General features: G+C 44.8%; 1 protein-coding gene across 2 annotated transcripts; it reads left to right on the top strand.

The window, feature by feature from the left end:
• The first annotated feature begins 2,469 nt into the window (after positions 1–2,469).
• Positions 2,470–21,577, top strand: TMC4 (transmembrane channel like 4). 2 transcript variants are annotated; one of them, XM_061588658.1, is made up of 16 exons: positions 2,470–2,560; positions 3,493–3,727; positions 4,886–5,034; positions 5,131–5,292; positions 6,476–6,561; positions 6,647–6,792; positions 6,895–7,042; positions 9,721–9,894; positions 10,628–10,791; positions 11,684–11,810; positions 12,177–12,274; positions 15,364–15,550; positions 18,244–18,374; positions 18,717–18,872; positions 19,431–19,509; positions 20,219–21,577. In XM_061588658.1, exons 1-16 carry the CDS (start codon positions 2,512–2,514, stop codon positions 20,270–20,272), a joined length of 2,145 nt encoding a protein of 714 aa, XP_061444642.1. In that variant the 5' UTR covers positions 2,470–2,511; the 3' UTR covers positions 20,273–21,577. The 2 variants fall into 2 exon arrangements, with proteins under 2 accessions (XP_061444642.1, XP_061444643.1); XM_061588659.1 differs by having other exon boundaries at positions 19,431–19,533; positions 20,219–20,294.
• The last annotated feature ends 385 nt before the right edge of the window (positions 21,578–21,962 follow it).

The following is a 21,962-nucleotide window of genomic DNA, read 5'->3' as shown; positions in this document are numbered from 1 at the left end:
TGGTCTCTTATTAATTCAATTCCTTATTTATCCTTCAGAGGGCAGTATATGAAAAGCCCCAGGCCTTGAAAATGGTGTTCTCTTTATTCCTATTGCAAATAATTGGATTCTAGCAGTTTTCAGGATAAAGCTAATTGTCACATAATTTGAAAGTCGACTGATACTGATAGCAATGCCAGAATCCTTCTCTGAGCACATAAACCAACTCTTACTTTCTTCTGCAATCTCAGATCCATTGTGTCTGGAGTAGGTGGAGCCAGAGTCAAGTTCAGGTAGAGCCAATTTATCCTAGTTTTGTCCCCATAATTTTTTTGCTGAGTTCTTCAGTGGTTAACATTGAGACTAAGGAGGAAGCTGACAGACAGTGCTATCCCCTGGACTGTTTTTGAATAGGAAGGCAGGGAGGTGGGGGCTGGCTGAAGGCAGACTGAAGGTGGTGGAGCAGTTCCCCATTTGTCCTAATAGACCAGCCTCCGCTGCCCGGATCTCACTTCCTGTGTCAATAACCTGAAGCAATCCCAGAATCCTTTGCTATTTTGTCTTGCCAACTCAAATCAACTCCTCTCAAATCTTTCTGTTCCATCCCGTTCATTCAAACTTTTCTCAGTCCTGGAGCCCTTCACAGCTCCATCTTTACCATGCCAAATATCTCTCAGGGTATTTTACCTGGAAGCCAGTGTGGCATAGTGGTTAAGGTGTTGGACTACGACCTGGGAGACCACGGTTCAAATCCCGACATAGCTGTGAAGTTCACTGGGTGACCTTGGGCCAGTCACTGCCTCTCAGCCTCATGAAAACCCTATTCATAGGGTCGCCATAAGTCGGAATCGACTTGAAGGCAGTACATTTACATTTTATTCTACCTGGTGTATCCAGGTGTGTTTTTGCAACAGGACGCCTTGGGATGCAGTCCCATTACTTTTTTTGCAGATAGCCCCCTCCTGGCCCACTCTTAGTCCCTTTGTCTCTATAGCCAATCAAGTTGCACAATTCTCAAGTGCCAAGGAATTTCCAAGTGCGAGGTGAGCAGTCACTCTTGCACACTGATTGGCTCCTACCATTTGTTGTTGTGGGGGAGAGTCTCAAGGACCTGAGAGATAAAAGTTTACATAGGAAGGTGAACAAGCAAGCCCCCAGGTACTTACTTTCTTATGATCGCTGCAAGCTCAGGCTGCCAGCCAGCAGCAAGCTTTGAGGGAGTGATCGGGACTTGCTTTTAAAAAAGGTTTTGCAGAGAAGTATGGATCAGTGAATGGGTCTCTGCATGCTGAAGATGCTGTTGTCTGCCAGGGAGTGCTTCCTTTCCTTTGCCCCAGGGAGGATTTTTTTGAAGGGAGGGGTTGTTCAAGTAAAGTGTGTGTGTGTGTGCGAGAGAGAGAGTTTTTGTTCAACAGGAAATTATTCCTAAATGTACCTTGGATGGCAGCCTTACAGCCCATTCCTATGTGTGTTTGCTTACTCAGAAGTAAGTCCCACTGCGTTCAGTGGAGCTTACTACCAGGTGAGTGTGTAATTCAGTAACAACCGTAGAAAGATCATCAGAAAACTCTGACAATGCAAATGTAATAGGGGAAAGCAAGGAGGGAGGCATCCCAAATGTACCACAGACAAAAAGCTGGAAAACCCTCAAAGTGCCTAGCCAACAAACAGCCAAAAATGAAAACAGAAGTGGTGTATTGCTGCTCATTTTGTATGTAGCATACTGCAAAGGTGTGCCATCAACCAAAATGGTGGCAGGGGCATCAGCCCTTAGAGAAGCCTCCGCCACCATCTTGGTTGATGGCAGCCCTGTGTGCACAGCAGCAGAACACAGGAGAGGTAGGTGGAACAGGCAGGAGCCACACGTCCAGGGCAGGCTTGTGCCCAAGGGCCCTGTCATGTCTGGCCCCGGCCCTGACTATTATGAAGGGACCCTGCGCTTCTAAATTTGCCACTACTGTGTGTATCCCATGATGATCCAGTATGGATGTGTACGATTTTTAATGAAAGTTTCTGTGACTTTAGTATTAAAAGACCAGGGTTGCTTCACATGTTATTTGTTTAATCATAGGTCCTAAAATGCCTAAATAGACACTCGGATACATAATGTGTGAATGAACAGAACAAAACAAAAATGCAAACAAATATATGGTTGTCAGTGAGTGGGGATTGGCTAAAGCTTCCTATTGAGTGGCAAACTCAGGTATGAGGCCATGTACTATGTGGAATGGCCCAATTTCCATTTTGATCAAAACAACCTGTTTCCAGAGGATAAATATAAACCATTCCAGACGCAGCTATATCTTTTTTTTAAAGGCATCACAGAAAACATTTCTGTACCGCTGCCACCTCTTCTAGGCCTCTGATCTGTTTGTTGCCAAGTTACTGCCTTTGTTCATGGGGCAAACCAACCGAAGAAATCATTAATCCATGCCCAGCCTTGTTGTCTTAGTTCCTTGTTCCTTGTTCCTTTTGCTGACGAGAGTAAAGTGCAGTGAACAAGACCCAAATATATACGTACAACCTGCAGCCATGGACAGTGGTCGGGAAAGCAGCATTGGGAGCAGAGAAGTTGAGGCAGGTATGAGGTGATCTTTGTTCTAGGGACTGCTGGTTTGGTCTGGGACCACCACCATTATTATCTGATGAATCTGCAAACAGAATCCTGGAAGGAGATTGGACTGCACTTGAAGTAAAAGATTCTATGATTATCCAAAGGATGGAGGCTCCAGCTAAAATGAAACCAAATTGCTGCAATTTGACAAAAAGCTTGCAGAGCAGACCTATAGGTGAAAGCCAACAGCAGTTAGGGAACCTCTGGTTCACTGTGATTGATTTCTTAGAGACAGTGGTGTAAACGTCTAAGGCTCTCTTAAGTGGAAATACCATGGAATGTGACAATGAGCATCCAGATATGGTCATTTAAGGCAGGTGTGGGGAACTTTTGGCCCTCCAGATATTGCTGAACTACAACTCCCATCATCCCTGGACCTTGGTCTGCTTGATGAGAGTTGTAGTTCAGCAAAAGTCCCCCACACCTGATGCACAATAATACCACAAGTCTCGAAGCCAAGGTGAGGGAACTGGAATGTTTTGAACCTAAGATGCAGTGGGCATGTTGGAAACCTGGTGAGGATAGAATAGGACAACTCCAGTAATGTTGCTCTGAGCTAGTTAGAGGGAATGATGGGATTTGTATGTGATTAAGTACATTTCTCTCCAGCGGAAATGGATTAGCAGTTCTTGTGCAGGTGTATGCCACTTGTCTCTGTTCCATGTGGTTTAGCTTACCAAATCCCTTACGTGGTGAATCCCTTTGATTGTGACTATTCATTTATTATTATATTTTTTCCCACCATTCATCCCAAAAGAGTCCAGGTTTGAACCATATAGACTGATCCTTTGGGGGAGGCATGGAATATGTCATGACTAGATGACCCTTTATGCATGGATTGACATCTGGTGTGGGGAATATTGAAAAGGGGCTTCTTCTATTCTGCTTTCACTCACCAGGGTCCAGCTGGGATCGCCCTGGTCCCCCATCTCTCTTCCTCCAGCTACCAAGCAACCAGACCCTACGTTTCCGTGGCAACAAGGCAGCAGCATGGGGAGCTGCTTGGGATGGGGCAGTGGAAGCCACAGTTGACCCTCAAGAACTTGTCCCAGAATTTGCGGTGGGGGAGGAAGAGGAAGACAGCAGACCGCTGAAAGAGCTGCCCCTCCACCTTGAGGAGAAACGGAAACTCAGGTAATAACAGGATGCCTGGGCTCCAGAAGAGAGGCGGTGGAGGGGATTAATATTAAGAAAACCTGAGATGGTGGGACTTTCCTTAGAGCAGGATTAGGCACCCTATGGCCTTAGGGCAGGTGGGGAAACCTCTGCCCCCCTTCCATGATGTTGCTGAACTACAACTCCCATCATCCGTGACCGCTGGCTGTGTTTACTGAGGCTGATGGGAGTTGTAGTTCAGCAACATCTGTAGGGCCAACACATTCATCAACCTATTTGCATAATTTCATGTGAAGGTTGACCTAATCTTGTGTGGGTGGCAAGGAAAGGGGAAATGGGGGGGGGGAGAAGAGGGTGGCAGAGAGAGAAAAAAGGAACGGCTCCAGCCTCCTGTGGTTCTGACCCCACCTTTGGGCTCTAGCCCTGCCCACTGCCAGTATGCAGCCACTGACAGGAAAAAAGCTTGCCCATCTGTGCCCTAAAGGGATCCCAGGGTTTCTAAAGGTGGGTAGAGCAAAAGGAACCAAGAACACCTGGGAAGTGAACAAGGGATTGATGAACTGGTTCTAAGAAAAGGTGGCTAGCTAGGGAGGCACGGAGGTCGCTTAGGGAAGTGCATGTCCTGACTAGAGGGCACCACACTGCAACCAGAGATTAAGAGCTGGTGTAGGAACACAGGAAGCACCTTATGCTGAGTCAGAGCATTGATCCATCTCGCTCATAAGTATCTACACTGACTAGCAGCAGCTCTCCAGAGTTTCAGGCAGGCATCTCCCAGCCCTACCCAGAAATGCCAGAGATGGAATTTGGGATCTTCTGTATGCAAAGCAGATGTTATGCTACTGAGCCATGGCCCTTCCCCTATGATATGGTGTGATCATATCCACACCACAAATTTAAAGCACATGGCTTCCCCCAAAGAATCCTGGGAACTGCAGATCTGTGAGGGGCAAACTACAGTTCTACGGATACTTTGGGGGAAACCATGTCCTTTAAATGTGTGGCGTGGATGTAGCCTATGTGGCACATTTGTGTGGAACATTTTGTACGCTTAGAGACATTGAGGGGTAGTTTCATAACATTTTGAGATAGAGTGCTCCAAGGGTTATTTTAGGTGTTCTGAGGTTTCTGTGAAGCCATCTAGGATCCTTTCCTCCTTCCCCCTCTTTTTTCAAGAGTTCTGCAGGAGCAGGCAGCCAGCAGACTCAGCGGTTGGAAGCTTTGGCGTATGGGGAAGCAACAGACGCTACGTCGTCTCAAGTCTCAGGTGAAGTCAGCAGTCTCCTATGCTGAGATGTGGCGGAGCACACTTCACCACATTGAAGGTATGGGAACGGGACTCTTAAAGGTTTAGTAGGGGCTGTGACAGTGAACAAATGTTGTGTTTTCCGGCTTTTACTTGTCATCTTCTCTCCCTAAAGGCCACTTTGGAACAGGAATCCAGTCCTACTTTAACTTCCTGCGCTTCTTGGTCCTGATGAATTTTGTTGCCTCCCTGCTGGTGGTGGGATTTGTGGTCGCTCCGAATGTGGCATTTGAACTGCAGGGCTTCAATCAGACGAGTCACCAGAACAAAAGTTCAGGTAGGCCATTGAGTCAGGGATCCTGAGTAAGGGCACAAATCCACACCATACATTTAAAGCACATCCAACATAAATAACTCCCCCCCCCGCAAAAAAAAAAAAATAACAGGAGCTGTAGTTTTTGAAATGAGCTGGGAAGTTGTTGTTCTGTGAAGGGAAAACCACAGTTCCAAGAATTCTTTGGCAAAAGCAGTGCTTTAAAATGTGTGTTGGATGTGCTTTAAATGTATGGTGTGAGATAAGAAGTGATGTGAGCAGTCATCAGGAACTGAAACTCCCAGATATACTGAGGAATAGCATTTCCATCTCTTTCTTTGCTTTGGATTGCTGTGTAGGAGGCAGAAATTCAACAGGTGTAATTTATCACTGCATTTCCATGGTGTGAGACTCTAATCTGATGAATTCCTGCCTCTCATGCAGGGATTAGAAGGCTTGTCAGGGGGGAAAAAAGATGACAGTCCACTAGGAAGGGAAATTGAGTTAAATGGATTGGACCAAAGGACTCCAGGAGCTGAGAATTCTTGAGTTTTCTTGAAGAGAAGTGAGATTTAGTTTATTACAGAGAAGGTACTAAGATCTCAGATATTTTGTCTCTGTTCTTGTTTTTTTCCTTTTGAACTTCTAGGCAGGAACACGTTATACTGTAATCAAAACAAAAACCCAACCCACCCAACCCTCAAATTATGCAACAGAAACACCTTAATTTTGTATTCAAAATATTTTATGCAAATTATGTCTTCAAGTATTTGTTGACCCATCAACAGTATTTTCTATTTCTTAATTCCTTTGATTTAGATTTGAAATAATGAAGGCAGAAAGCAGATATCTGTTGTATATTTGGCATGTTAAGGTGATGACCGAAAGGAAAAGAAGGAGTAAGAAAGTATAGAAACATATCTGTAACAATGAGGGCTAGACACTTATTTCTATAAATTTTAAAGCTGAGCTTCTCTATAACCTGCATTTTCTGGCATATAGCTGATAATGCACTTATTTACCAAAATGTACAGGCCTGCCCTCAAGAGGTGGGGGTGGGGCGAAATAAAAGTATCTAACGTATATCTACCCTATCCTAAAACTCCTGGGTCTAACAGGTTAGAGCAATAGACTTCAGGACTCCTGGATTCTATGGGATTGGGGAGTGGAACAGGAACAATTAACTCTCCCCCACCTCTTCTTTCAGTGAATGCATCTTGTCTCCATTACAACCCCACACCTCAAGGCTTGGTCAGCTACTTTTCCTACATCATGGATCTTCTGTCGGGCAAGGTGAGAGACTATCCCCGAGAATAAATTCTGGAAGGCTGCCACACAAGCCATGTTCAGTCTCTGTGTCTATCTGTCTCCCTGCCAGGGTTTCATGGAGCTCACCTACCTGTTCTATGGCTACTACCAAAATTCAGCTGTCGATTTTGTTGGCTTCTCGTACAATGTCCCTGTCGCATATCTGCTTACAGCGTTCTTCTACCTTCTCTTCTGCCTGACATGGATTGTACGGAGGTGAGGGCAGCTCGATGCTCTGCAAGCCACCGACCACCGTAGATTGAGCGGCACTCTCAGGAACCCTCTGTTGAAACATTTACCTCTTTCATCCTTCCCCAGATCAGTCTATTGTCTCAAATGCAGCCTGGTTAGCGAAGATACTTCCCTTGGATCATACAGTAACAAAGTATTTGCCGGCTGGGATTTTGGCCTGATGCAACACACAGCAGTGCAGTTAAAGCACAAGAGTATTCGCTATGAACTGCGGGTAAAATAAAGCAGACAGCCTAGGAGCAGACATCAAGGCATGCTGGGGGTGGGGGTTGGGATTTGATTTTGAGGGACCAGTACAGGGATTGCTAATGGTTTGAGGCAGGGGTGGGGAACCTCAGACCTGGGGAGGGGGTACTCAATGTGGCCATGCATCCCTCTGCATCTGATCCTCTGGACTGGCCCCAGATTGGCCCTGCTTTGCCCATTCCCTTGAGTGTTTTTGCCTGGCTGGAATGTGTTCCTTGATTTCTGATAATGAACGCTCACTTTCCTGGATGATAGAAAGGGCTGTGTGTGTGTATAGAAACTAGACAGCTGTCCAGAGGCAATATTTCCATTCATTGCTCCACCCACTTGAGCCTCTGGCCCTACTCATCACAAGTATGTGGCCCCTGGAGGGTTGGCTCAGACAGAAATGTGACTCCTAGACTCCAAAAGGTTCCCCACCCCAGTTTCAGGGCATGGTCTGGAGGTACAAAATGCAGCAGCCTTCCTGAAGCGAAATAGTTCTGGGTGAGTCTGGTCAGTGCCTGGATGGCATACCACCTGGGGAACCCCTTTGATCCCCAGAGGAAAGATGGGATGTAAATGCAATAAATGCTGGAGAGGTAAACAGATCTGCACTGGAGTAAATAGGCAGGCTTCCATTTATTTATTTAAAAGTTCTGTTTGGTTCACCCTAACAGCTCAAGCTTCAAGCTTAAAGGCATATGGTAACGTCCAATGAAATCCTCTTTAAACCAATAGCACCTGTCAAGAGAGAAGCCCACACCAAAGGAAGCGTAAATCTTGGAGCTGCATAAAAGCAGCTTTGATGGGTGTTTGTTTTTAAGGCTGGCCTTAAAGAGAGATGGTGATGTTTCTGAAAATGTTGTGCGCTCCTGTGGCTTTCTGGTTAAGAGTCTTGATCTGTGAAGCCAGGGTCTTGAGTTTTACGTCCTGATGCCTTTTTTCAAATAGAGACTCCTTCAGATGGTAGCAAATCTTCACGGAACAACCTATAACCCCCACCCCAGACTGCAGTCCCAGTCCCAGCTAACTCCAGCAACCAACTCTTAGGTCCCTTTCTCTGGGCCAAACTACACGTTGCTTTAAATGCGTCTTTGAATTCCATGCTTGGGATTCCCTGCCCCTTTCTTATTTTAAAGGGGTAAAAAACAGTTGCGGGAACCTCATCTAGACTGGGGTCACAGTGGGAAGGGGTTAATCCTTCTCCCTTGTGCTTTTTTCCCTACTGAAGTCCTCCCGCTGCCCCAGCTTCTGTTTGTCCTTGAAACGCCTCTTAAGCTGCTTTTCCTTCCACAATCAATAGCAGCTTGGTGGGTGGGGGTGGAGAATGCAGTTTGGATTGGGGCCACAATGTATGGGCAAAGGTTTAGACAGGAGTGGGGATTTGGATCCAGCCAGCAGGCCATATTGTTATCTCCTCCACCCCCTGTGGATTAATTTGACAGGTGGACAGGGGCGCCCATTGGTCAATCACCTGACATCACAATGATGCCAGGTATAGGGTGGGCGTGGCATGGCTGAAATGAGCTGGTGGGCCAAATGAGGAGGACTGGCGGGCCCAATTAGGCCCGTGGGCTGGAGGTTCCCCTCCTCTGGTTTAGACCTCCTCTGGTTCCCTCACCCCCTTTGTCAGAGCCCCAACCCCACTGGGAGGGCCACCCTTTGGTGAAATAAAAAGATACCAAAGTTCCTTTCACCGAATTTCCATTTCACGTGTAGCTTGACCCTATCTCTTCCAAATTAAAATGACAAACTGCTTTTTGCTGTCTGTCTGCCCACTCCCCTCAGCTGGAGGGGTGTTGACTTCCCCAAAGTCAAATTCAGCAATAGTGTTGGACTCCAACTCTCATCACCCCAGACAGCATCCGTAGTAGCCAGGACTGATGGGCTTTGGGGTCCAAGAACATCTGGAGGGTCATGGGCTCTCCATCCCTAGTCTAATAGGTATGTCTCCAAACATTGGAGAGAGATTTCTGTCAGAGTCACTCCAAAGGACGACAGCAGCAGATCATCCTAGAGTTATTTGCCTAACAAAGTTGGTTGCTAGCTGCCTTAACACCACATTCATTTCAGATAGTGCTAACGTAATTTGGATACTAAAAAGGTAGCTAGAGTTGTCATTCTCCACTGGGGGTCTTGCACCTTTTAGCAGCTGTGTCGATAGAGAGAAATTCAACAGGTGCAGCTTCCCCCCAGTTCTGCATCCACATGCTGGGACACTATTCTTGTTGAAACCTTGCCTATCTTGCTCCTGTTTAAAAAGCCACCAGAGCTTTACCAAAAAAAGGTGGCAACCATAAGTAGAGTTATCTCCTTACTCCCTCCATAATCACCGGACAAAAACTCTTCTTTTTAGCAGCTGCACAACAGGCAGAAATTCAACAAGGGAAGCTTTCCCTTCATCTGCATCTCAGTATGTTGGATTTCTGCCTGTTTTTTTGTAGCTGGAGAGTTGCTAGTTGCATTTCAGGACAGCAACACATAAAACAAAGCTTTTGATGGCTTTTTTGTCCCTGTCTTTAACTAATACCCACTGTTTGAACAGAATAAATTAGACTTTAGACAAGAGTAATCTCACAGGGCATGTGCATTGCTTATCTCCCCAAGTGCCCTCGTTCTGGGGTGCTAAAGTGTCTCTTTCTACACCTTCCTCCCCACCCTCAGATGGATCTGGAAGAGGAGGCAGTTCGCAGATGCCAGGCGGAGATGACCACAGCACAGCGAGTCACTCTCTATGCCCTCCGAGGCCTACTCAACTTTCTGGTTTTGGGGCTGCTAGGGGGATCTTTTTACTGCATCTTCCTGGCGACGACATATTCCCAGTGGCTGCAGGGAAGGGTAAGGAAATGGCCCTCGCTTCACACGTGCAGCCAGCAGTGGCTGGTGAACTCCATGTTAGATTAGCAGTTTGGACTAAAGCCTGGAGTGGATTCCACTACCCCACTGACAGGGAACCCACCAACCACCTCTGCGTGCAGCCCTCTCCTCACCATCTTTTGCTGGATCCCTCCCTTAGAACAAAACAAAATGGAAAAACCCACCAAACTCCTGGCCTTTGGCTTTGCTTACTGTCTGCCCTGGAGCACAGTTAACAGCCCAGCCCCTTTAGGATGCAGAATGTGGCTGGAGGAGGTACACAAAAGAAGCTTTTCCATTGTCTGGATTACCAGCTATACATTTAAAGCACATTTCCCTCTCCCCTCCCAAGAATCCTGGGAACTGTAGTTTTTCTCCATGGAGCTACAATTCCCAACACCCTTAACAAACTACAGTTCCCAGGATTTGTTGGAGAAGGGGAATGTGCTTTAAATGTATGGCATGTACACAGTACAAGTGCTGAAAAAAATGGACTGAGATTCTGTTGACAATAGCTGTGTTTCTTTTAACAGCTGCACAACAGGCAGAAATTCAGCTGATGCAGCTCTGGCCATCACTGCATCTTTATCCACCTGTTGAAGTTCTGCCTGTAGGAGGCCCAGTTTCTCAACTCAGGAAAAGGACATAGCAAACCTTATTCCCTTTCTTACTATAATGATCATGCCCACATCAATCTCTCTCTCTTGTTCTGCAGACTGACTCCCCAGTCAAAGGCAAATACTTTCTGGAGCTGCTGGTGAATTATCTCCCATCGATTGTCATCACAGCTGCCAATCTCATTGTCCCAATGATCTTTGGGATTATTGTTCAACTAGAGAAATATCCGCTCAGCTTTGAAATCAAAATCACGCTTCTCAGGTACAGGAAGTGCTGAGTCCTTGGCTGGTATACATGCCAGCCTCCTCTTGCAGAGGTCACTGTAGTGTTCAGCTCTGAATAACAGACGGGACTGGATCAACCATCATGCTAAGCAAGTTATAGAATGGGAGACCTTTCAATAATGGTGCTATCAGTTCTACTTTGTGAGCAGTAGGGAGCCCATCTTGATTTCTGTAGCTCCTGAATTATTTTCAGCTCTGTTCTGAATGATAGCCAGGGCCAGAATAACAACCATGCGAAGTAAATGATAGAATGGGAGCCCTTTACAGTAGGGCCCCACTTATACAACGGGTTACGTTCTGGACCCCTGCTGTAAAGCAGAACTCATTGAATACCGCCATAAAAGCGGAACAAGTGCCGTATGAGTAGGGCTTTAGTCTAATTGCGTCTAATTGAGACCGCTGTAAAGCGAAGCGCCGTAAAGCGGGGCCCTACTGTATAATGTATCTGTAGGAAATGTATCTTGCTCCCTGCAGTTCCTGAACTTGTATAGGCGACTGAACCTTTATAGTTTAGAGATCATGCCTGGCCAGTGAAGCCAGGCATAAGTTGAGGCCCACACTGGATTAGGAGCAGGCAGACAGCGTTAGGGCATGCTCTCATTCTGCACCAAGCTCATCTAGGCTGGAGGCAGCAAGGGCCACCAGTGTGGGAAAACAGGAAATTCCATTATATTGAGTCATACCACTGGTCCATCTAGCTCAATACTGTCTACAATGACTGACAGCAGCTTTCCAGGGTTTCAGGCAGAGGACATTTTACCTGGAAATGCCAGGGGTTGAACTTTAAAAGACCAGACCAAGCTGTTCTCCCCTTTCCCCCTTTGCAGGTCAGTTGGCAAACCTGCTTGTCTCATCTTTCTATCTGACAGGAATGTCTTCCTCCGTCTTGCGAGCCTGGTGGTTCTCCTCATGTCGCTTTGGACCCAGATCACCTGTAATGGGGACCAACAGAACCCTGCGTGTCAGAACTGTGGCTATAACAATCACCTTCACCCGGTGAGGTTAGAGGGGAACAAGAAGTTTGGAGCCAAGGTTTCTGGGTTCCTTGGGTGGAAAAGGAGCGGTGGTGGGAAACGCAATGCCTTGGCTCTCTTAGCAGATGCTATAATTTAGCTGACCACAAGAGTTGTCCTTCTCTTGCAGCGAGGTGGGGATAGAAATAAATTCAATAGGATGGAGTCAGGAACCATGGCATGGGAGTTTTATTAGGTTAGAGAAAAGAGCTCTTATCAGCCATGATTCCTAGATTATTTGGGAGACAAATTGTGGGGCTTTTGGGATGGAGCAGGGGGGGAAATTGAAAGTTTCAATATAGAATTCGCTCCAGGAGGAATCTTGAGATGAGTCTTTCTGCCCCTCCAGTGCTGGGAGACCTCTGTGGGGCAGGAGATGTACAAACTGCTGATCTTCGACTTGCTTATCATGCTGCTTGTGATGATGTTTGTGGACTTTCCAAGAAAGTAAGGTTTGGATACCCCCTGTGCTATACTTTCTTATTTTCTTGAGTTAGATTTATATCCCACTCTTTGACTAGAGTCCTCAAAATGGCTTACAATGTATAGAATACAGCATCACGAACCATATGCTCAAAAAAACACTACCAGCCCCAATGGAGCAGGAGCCAATGTCTGATGTGCTTTCCCACACAGAGCACTGGCATAACACTGCCAGCTTGCCAGACTTAAATAACTTGGTTTGGTGATTTGTGTTTTTTGTTTATACAGTGGTAATGGCTTTTGTGTTTTTCTTTTCATCCTGTGTTTGTATTTAGTTTGGCTTACAAGTTAAAAACAGGTTGTTTCCACACTAGCAGTTCCCGCCTAGCATTGCTTCCCATTGTTCACTCACTTAAATCCAGTGGATTCACTCAGTAGAATCCAGACAATGCTGATGTCATTCCATTGCATTCCACTGTTTTCTGTGGTGTTCTCCTTCCCCACCCCCCAAATCTGATTTGTGGCCTTTCTCTCTTTCATTTAAAATGCAGTTGTAGCAGCAACCTGTTCTGTATCTGTTAACAAAGTCCTATTGCAGCTTTTTAGAGTTATTGGGCCTTCAAGTAGTAACTTTCTCCTTGCAATTGCCCCCTAATTGCTTCCTATTCAGCATGGTAACAGCATTATGGATGATAGCCTTTTAATTGCTTCTTAATTAGCTGGGGTGGGAAGAAGGGGGGCTTTCATTACTGATTTTCCCCCTTAATTTTTTTCCTTTTCATGTTTAAATTGTGAAATAGAACTCTAAAAAGAGGGATTGAAAGGGCTCTAAAGACTATAAAGTCTGCCTCTTCCCAAGGCAAGAACCAGTGTGCACCATCAATCGTCACTTATCACTATGTTTACGTCATGTAATAAATTACTTTGGCTGCACTCTTGTGCCCATTTACCTGGGAATAAGCCCTAGAGAACACAAAACGACTTACCTTTGGGCAGACATGTTTAGGATTCTGGGTTTTTCCCCACATAATTAAAGACCAAGACTTGTTTGTTTGCTTGTTTTTGCTTTCCCCCAGTAATTGATATGTTAATAGAAAATCTACATTGGCTAGAACAAGACTCTTCCACCTTTGTCCCACACTAACATCATTTACACAGACTCAGAAACAGTGCAAGAGAGGCTTAAAGACACTTTTACTGTCATGTATGAAAATGTCCTTTTTCTAGCACACTTTCCCACCTCTGTTCCTGCATCTGTCAGTGACTATTTTTGAATTTTTTGTTTACATTTCAGAATAATTAACACAGTATCATAGGCCCATTTCTCCACCCTTGGGAGGGCGCAACCCTACCTGGGTGTAGAGCAGTTGAGTCCCGGAACCCAATCCGGTGTAGAAGGTAGGATGTTCCAGAGTGGTATAGTAGTTAGAGTGTCAGACTAGGACCTGAGAGACCAGGATTCGAATCCCCACTCAGCCATGAAGCTCACTGGGTGACCGTGGGCCAGTCACTGTCTCTCAGCTTAACCTACCTCATAGGGTTGTTGTGAGGATAAAATGGAGAGGAGGAGAACCACCTTGAGCACCTTGGAGGAAAGGTGGGATATAAATGTTTTACTAGAACTAGGGAGATTTAGATTCAAATCCTAGCTTGGCCATCATGAAGCTCAGTGAGTGATCTTGGGCCAGTCGCTATCTCTTAGCCACTAGTCTTCACACTGGGCTCCAAGATATTATTGGACTGCAACTCCTATCGTCCCTGACCATTGGCTAAGCTGGCTGGGGAAGATGGGAGTTGCTGTCCAACAACATCTGGGAACCCAAGGCTGAAGAATACCATGACTTAGCCACACCTACTTTACCGAGTTGTGTGTGTGTTATGTGCCTTCAAGTCGATTATGACCCTATGAATCAGCAACCTCCAGTAGCATCTGTTGTAAACCATCCTGTTCAGATCTTGTACTTTCAGGTCTGTGGCTTCCTTTATAGAATCAATCCATCTCTTGTTTGGTCTTCCTCTTTTTCAACTCTCTTCTGTTTTCCCCAGCATTATTGTCTTTTCTAGTGATAATCATGTCTTCCCATGATGCCCCCTAAGTAGGATAACCTCGGTTTCATCATTTTAGCTTCTAGTGATAGTTCTAGTTTAATTTGTTCTGACACCCAATCATTTTCGCCCCCTATGGTATCCGCAAGCTCTCCTTCAACACCACATTTCAAATGAGTTGATTTTTCTCTTACCCGCTTTTTTCACTGTCCAACTTTCACATCCATACATAGAGATCGGGAATACCATGGTCTGAATGATCCTGACTTTGGTGTTCAGTGATAAATCTTTGTATTTGAGGACCTTTTCTAGTTCTGTTATAGCCACCCTCCCCATTCTTAACCTTCTTCTGATTTCTTGACTTTTGTCTCCATTTTGATTAATGACTGTGCCAAGGTAATTCTTCACAAGTTCAATGTCCTCATTGTCAACTTTAAAGTTACAGAAATCTTCTGTTGTAATACTTTAGTCTTCTTGACGTTCAGCTGTAGTCCTGCTTTTGTGCTTTCCTCTTTAACTTTCATCGGCATTCATTTCAGATCATTACTGGTTTCTGCTAATAGTATGGTATCATCTGCATATCTTAAATTATTGAAACTTCTCCCTCCAGGTTTCACACCTCCTTCACCTTGGTCCAATCCCGCTTTCCATATGACATGTTCTGCATATAGATTAAACAAATAGGGTGATAAAATATACCCCTGTCTCACACCCTTTCCGATGGGGAACCAATCGGTTTCTCCATACTCTGTCCTTACAGTAGCCTCGTCCAGAGTACAGTATAGGTTGCGCATCAGGACAATCAGATGCTGTGGCACCCCCATTTCTTTTAAAGCATTCCATAGTTTTTCATGATCTACACAATCAAAGGCTTTGCTGTAATCTATAAAGCACAGGGTGATTTTCTTCTGAAATTCCTTGGTCTGTTCCATTATCCAACCAGGAAGAAATCTGTAGGATAAATGAAATGAATAGGATAGCATTCCATTCAGGTGTGCTTGGGGTAAGGGTCAGAGAGCACCTGTGGGATCCACATCTGCCATCCACTTCCTCCCTTTACCTTCTAGGATGCTGGTGACTTACTTCCCCTCCTGCCCCTTGTTAAAATTGTGGGGGCAACAGGAGTTCATGGTGCCCTCCAACGTTCTGGACCTGGTGTACGGGCAGACCCTATGCTGGACGGGTGCTCTTTTCTGCCCCCTGCTGCCTGTGCTCAACACCATCAAGTACATTGCAGTCTTCTACTTGAAAAAGGTGAGACTGGGAATGGAGGTGTCTTCTGGAAGTGTGGTCTCAGAGTATAACTGCAAGATGGGGTGACAGTCTAATGCCGCAGATCTCAAACCTTTTAACTTCAGGGGAAACTTTCCACACCAGCAGATCTGCTAAACAATGCCCCACAGAACCTCTGCATGCAGCAGATGGGGTTGGCAGATGCAAAGCTGCAGGTGTTCATATCCCGCTATCTCTCCTGTTGCAGCAAGAAAAATAGCAGCCCCAACCATGTTGTCCACCTTGCTCCCCCGCCCCCAGCTTGCAGTACCGCATACCCTCTGCCGGTGCCAGGCTATTTTGTGCCCTAGGCAAGGCTAACTACTTGAAACCCCCCCAAAAAAATTGCTAACTTCAATTTTCAAAAACAGATGTCTTGTAGAAAAAATGAAAAGCACAAAACTTGAAACTGCTATATTTGTTTTAGTTGCATTTTTTCCAAGGGTTAAAAAAACTAATCTGTATAAAACTGTGCCCCTCAAAAGTCAGTACTGCGCCCCAGGTGACTGCCTAGTTGGCCTAATGATAGCACTAGCCCTGCGCGTACCTGGAGCCCTGATAAATTATGGCAAGTTGGGGAGTGGGGTGGACATTGGGGCTGGGGAGGGAGCTGGTTTGAGAAGCTACGGCTGCCTTTATCTCTGGCCACATTGGGAGATTTAATGTAGGGCTGCAATGTTTGATAGATTCATTGGTTAGATTAATTGATTGTTTAGAAAAGGGACACCTTTAATTGACTAAAAACAGGGCTAGGGAGCCAAGGGCCCTCCAGATATGGCTGGACTCCAACTCCAGTCAACATGACACAATGATTAGAGATGCTGAGAGTTGTAAGTCCAATAACATCTGGAGGGTGGCCACAAGCTCCCCATCCCTGATCTAATGAGAATCTGTCCATACACGGGGAGGGGGGAGAGAGAGATTCCTGTCATAGGTATTCCCATTGATGAAACACCATCCTGGGGGAATTTGCCAGCCGTCAGCTATCAGCCAAAGAAAGGCGGTTGCCATTTGCCCTAATACAGAGTTGGGAAATGTTTCTTAGCCTGAAGAATGCATTATCTTCTGAGCAACCTTCCAGGGGCCAGTGGTGATGGGAGAGGCCAGAGGCAAAGCTAGGTGGGGCAATGAATATAAATGTTATCTTTGCACAGCAGGCTAGCTTCTACACCTATCCACCCTCCCATCCAGACAAGGAAGAAGCATTATTAGAATTCGAGGACACATTCCAGCCAGGCGAAAACACTCCAGGAGGATGCAGATGAGGCATTCAAGGACGTACCAGCAGAGGGAGTGGTTGGGGAAGGGGGTTGGCCTAAGGCTTGGAGGACTGCAGTTGGTCCCAGGCCTGAAGTTCCCCACCCGTGTCCTTAGACATTCATTTTAGCATACGTCTAGAGTGACGTAGCCACTAAAAAGGCAACTAGGGTTGCTGTCTCTGACTGAAAAGGTGATCCCAATGTATCAGGAAGCATAATACACACACATGCATACCTGTGTGTGTATATATATATATGTATATATAGAGAGAGAACAACTACTTATGAAAACTGCTTAACATGGCAAGCACCATCTTCAGAGACATCCCCTTCACCTAGAGCTTGGAAGTAACTAGTTACAAGTAACAAATTACTTGTAATTTATTACTTTTTAAAAGTAATTTTCCAAGCTCTGCCTTCACCACTTTTATCTCTCCCAGTATCTTTTCTAAGATGATGCCTGCTACACGTGCACATTAAGTACACATTACTTAAGATCAATAAAGTATGCTTCTTCATTCAGAAATATGCAAGTTTAATCAGTCGATGGATCAACTAAAACTTGTATCTGATCTATTTTGAACATTTCTTTAGTTGGGCTGCTGCCCTAATTTAAAGGGTTATGAACATTCTCTGGCTTTGAACTTAGCAGCCCTAATGGCAAAGGATTCTGGGACATGTTCTAGGGGCATGCTGAGTTCAATTCAGTGCTCTGTATGGCCAGGCCTTCACTGTTGACCTACATAAACTGAGGTGCATCCTAGAACACACCTAAAACTCCCTCGAAGCTGCACGTTGCAGGGAAATCGGAAATGTCTGGCCAGCTGTTTCTCAGGGAAGCTCATTCACCATTCCTGATCTCATTGAGGGACCCCTAAAATCTACTGGCCTACTAGGATTAGTGTTGGGTGTAGTGGGTGGCAGCAGAATTCCTGTGTTGTCTGAGGCAGCTTCTACGTGGTGGATGCTTTTGGGTGACTTTATCAAGCCACCCTGGGCCATTGTCTGCTGTGAGTGATCTCTGCTAGCCCAAAGAACACACCAGGAACTAGCAGGATTGACGCTACTGGGTGGGACAAGGTGGGGAAAAAACCCTACTAAATGGAGGTCCAGTTCAGTTGCTCATGGAGGGTCTTTGTTATCATTTTACATCTCATGCTTGTGGAGAATAGGGGGACCTGTGGCCCTCCATATGTTTTTGGACTACAACTCTCACCATCTCTGACTATTGGCTATTCAGCCTAGGGCTGGTGGGACTTGCAGTCTAACAACATCTGGAGGGCCCAGTGTTGGAGAGTTACTATTTTAAAGGGTTCTCAGGGTTCTCCTCTGGAAGGGCATGGAGGAGGGATTGTGGCAGGAAAGAAAGACCCTGGTTTCTTGAGCTCTTAGATATTTCTCCTCTCCTCATGCTAGCTAACCCTCTATGCCAATTGCCGTCCAGCTGAACGGACATTCCGTTCCTCCAGTTCCAACTTCTTTTTCCTGTTGGTTTTGATCTTGGGTTTGACTATTTCCTGTGTCCCTGCCCTCTACAGCATGTTTGTGTGAGTATAAATATACCCTCCCTCTGAGCCCCCCCCCCCAATCTGTAATGGTGCTATTTGTTCAGACCCTCTACAAGCTCCAACTGATGTTGCTCGTTGCTGTCTGTGAGGGGTTGATATATGGGGCAGGGTCTTTTCAGCTGTGGCACCTAGATTGTGGATTGTCAGAGGGGAGATCTACCTAAATCTGTCACTATTTGCTTCCAGTCAAGCTGGGGGGGGAAGTATTTGTTTCAACAGACACTAATTGTAGTTCTAAAATATTTTTATTTGTAATTTTGAAGTTGCCCATAACATCTGCTGCTACCAATTCTTCAATCTCATTCCTCTTCTGTCTTCCAGTTTGCCACCTTCAAAGGCCTGTGGCCCATTCCGGGGTGAGCCCACTATGTGGAACACTGTCAGCAGTGCTATCTCTGAGTTACCCCACACTGCTCGGGACTTCCTGGGATTTGTGAGCTCTGTGGCATTTGCTGCACCCTTGTTCCTGCTACTGAGGTGAGGAACCGAGTGTCTGAATGGAATGCTAGTGTTTTAGGGTTCAGATGGGGAATGGGAAGAAGCAGAGAGGGCTTCTACGTTCAGAGTCCATCTTGTGGAATGGAGAACATGCTACTTATTTTTAAAGGATTTTTACCCCCCTCTTCAGCCGCAAAAGACTCTCAGCATGGCAGTTCACAGTGATCACTAATAAGACAGTTCCTGCCTTCAGGCTTACAATCTAAAAGGCATGACACAAAAGAAAAAGATTGGGAGGGAGGAGGAAAAAAGCAAACACAGACACTAGGTTTTTGTAACAAGGTTGTTGTTAAGTGTTCTTTCTTGCAGCAGGGGAGGGAGGACAAGCTCCTGCACCTTCTCTGGTTGGTTTCCCCCTTGTCATTTTTTGGGGGGGAGTGTGGGAGGCAGTGACATGGATCCTTGGCTAATGGCAGAGACCAGTGAGTGCTGCCTTCCAGCTGTACAATCCTAGGGCAACTGTTGTGATTTTGGCACCACATTCTTACACCTGCCTCCTCTCCCAACTGCCCTTTTCTTTGCCTTTCCATCTCCTAGCATCCTCATGTTCTACCTCAAGGCACTGGCTGACTCCTATAATTCCATGGTCAAAGGTCTTAAAGGGCAGCTCCGCTTGGTGAGTGGTTCATAAGGGACAGAGGTAGTTTATTTTTATTTATTTATTTATTTATTTATTATTTGATTTATATCCCGCCCTTCCTCCCAGCAGGAGCCCAGGGCAGCAACAAAGGCACTAAAAACTTTAAAACATCATAAAAACAAACTTTAAAAACTTTTGTACTGAATTGTTTTATTGTACACTGCCATGGCATTATTTTAATGAGGCAGTATATACATTTTTTTTTATAAATGTAAATAGAGAATACCTTCAAACAGCTATGCTACCTAGGATAAACCTCTGCCCAAGTTCTCAAAAAGCTGCTGCCAGCCATAATAAACAGTGTGAGGCTCAAATAAATCTGCCTTGGTATAAGGCAGCTCCTTTAAAGATAGCCTGTCACTATCCTGGCAACCTTTGTAAAGACATTTCCCAAGTGTGTGTGAGAGGGACAGACAAAAAGGGAGAAAGTGTGGTGGGTGAACTTCCTCAAAACGTTTGAGGGAATGGGGAAAAGAAAACTAATAACATCCTCTCACATCATTTCCAAAGTTGAGAAAGGATAAAGCAAAATAAAAAGCAGATCTCAGTTGAAAGGAAGAAAGAAAGTTACAGATTTTATGTTAAGAGAGACAAGCTCCTTAGCTCAGTATGGTAAAGGGGAGATGGTGAGATAAATTCCATTGTTTTAATTTTCTGTCCCTCTCTGCTTGTCTTTCTTACTCAGGAGGGTCAGGACAAACTTTTCCTGGTGAAACAGATCTCGGAGATGAGCCAGTGAACCACAAGGATATATAACAGGATCTATTTTCTTCTCCTTGTCAGAAAGAATGTTAGGATATCATTGATTTTTACTGTGTTGATTCTCCAGATGCTCTCCAATGGCTGCAAAGACAGGATTCTGGCCAAATCTGCTCTACAACAAATGTATTTTTATACCTTTATGGGAGCCAGAATGGTCCCTCGAACATAGATCCCTGACCCAGCATTGAGATGAAATACCTTGGTATATAAATGTGACACAAGAACCAAGCACCCGATGGGAGTTAGGGATTTGATTTAAATGCAGCGAACCAGAGAACTATAGCTATGTGGTAGAGCACATGCATTGCCTGTGGAAGATTCCAGGTTCAATCCCTGGCATTGCCAGGTAGGAGTGGGAAAGACCCCACACTGAAACCCTGGAGAGGCCCTGCCAAACAGTGTTAACAGTACTGGATTAGATGGACCAACGGTCTGACTCAGTGCAAGGTTATCTTGCTTACATTTCTAGCTTTGTTCTGACAGAGAGTTTTAAAATGTAGAAAAAGAGAAAGCATTCATATTTTGAGCTTTGAAACTCAAATTTGAAATGTGAATTTTCAGAGGTTTGAGTGGAATTTGTACTTTCATGAAGGGATAAAACTATTATTACCTGGATCTTGGATTGCACTGTTTGTGTGCAGGTGCAGTTAGGCTTAGTTTTGGAATGCATTAACTGAGGTTTAATATCCGCAATGGCTTTACCCTTAGTACAGTGGGAACAATACTATCTTTCTTTGCACGGTAGTTGTAAGCATTAGTGAGGAAAAAGTATTAAAGCACTTTGTGCCATGTAATATGTATATAATAAGGAATATATAAATACTGTATTATTACTTATGGATTACTAGTACATTTAATTAATTTTTTTATTCAGCATTTTAAATTTGCAAAGTATAACTTTTAGCATTAGGGCTAGGAAACCCTGGAGAATTGCTGCTTGTCAGTATAGACAATATTGAATCTATAATAATAAATGGTCGGACTTCCCATGTTTCTAAGATCTAAGATTTTTTTTCCTTTAGAACAGTTTATCATCATCTGTACATTTTATGCAGATTGTCAATTAACTGACAAATTTCTTTAATTGGGTGGCAGTCTACTAATGAAGGAGCCCCCAAGCATTTGTTTAGGGAAAAGGTGGACAGATTACATAGTGGTAAACAAATTTATAGTTATGACTTTGCTTTTGTCTTTCATTTATCTGATATATCTTTATCATATATTTATCTATATGGCGAGAATGCTGCGGACACTATGGGGCTAGAGTAGGTAGGAGGTAATTGTTGGATGATGTAAATATAATACATAATAAAACGTGTTTTTTTAATGTCGTTTTATGCAATTTATGTGTGTTATGGCATGAGGGTCAATGGCTGAAAGGAGTATATATATTTAACTATCACTGAGAAGTATTACGTATAGAATGAGCAGTAAGATTCAAACGGAGATTAAAAGGGGGGTCATTTTGCGTTTCAAAATCTGGACTCGTATGTAAAGGAAGCTATTATTAGAATAAATCCAGGAAAGGTCCAGAAATCTCAAAATACTATTTGAAAAAGAACAAAACAAATGCATTAATCAAAATGTGACGCAAGAACCAAGCACCCCATGAAAAGCAGGGATTTGATTTAAATGTAGTGACACAGATAAATTCTCATGCGCCGTCA

Source organism: Rhineura floridana, chromosome 11, assembly GCF_030035675.1.
Source record: "Rhineura floridana isolate rRhiFlo1 chromosome 11, rRhiFlo1.hap2, whole genome shotgun sequence".
Lineage (NCBI taxonomy): Eukaryota > Metazoa > Chordata > Lepidosauria > Squamata > Rhineuridae > Rhineura > Rhineura floridana.
Note: the sequence above shows the minus strand (reverse complement) of the source record. Positions and strands in the feature narration are given on the sequence as shown.

Excerpts from the sequence above, each read along its gene's own strand:
- TMC4 (XM_061588658.1), top strand. The coding sequence starts at position 2,512 with ATGGACAGTGGTCGGGAAAGCAGCATTGGGAGCAGAGAAGTTGAGGCA. Across the intron at positions 5,035-5,130 it reads CACACTTCACCACATTGAAG|GCCACTTTGGAACAGGAATC; the intron begins GTATGGGAACGG and ends CTCTCCCTAAAG. Across the intron at positions 18,375-18,716 it reads GCCCTCTACAGCATGTTTGT|TTTGCCACCTTCAAAGGCCT; the intron begins GTGAGTATAAAT and ends TCTGTCTTCCAG.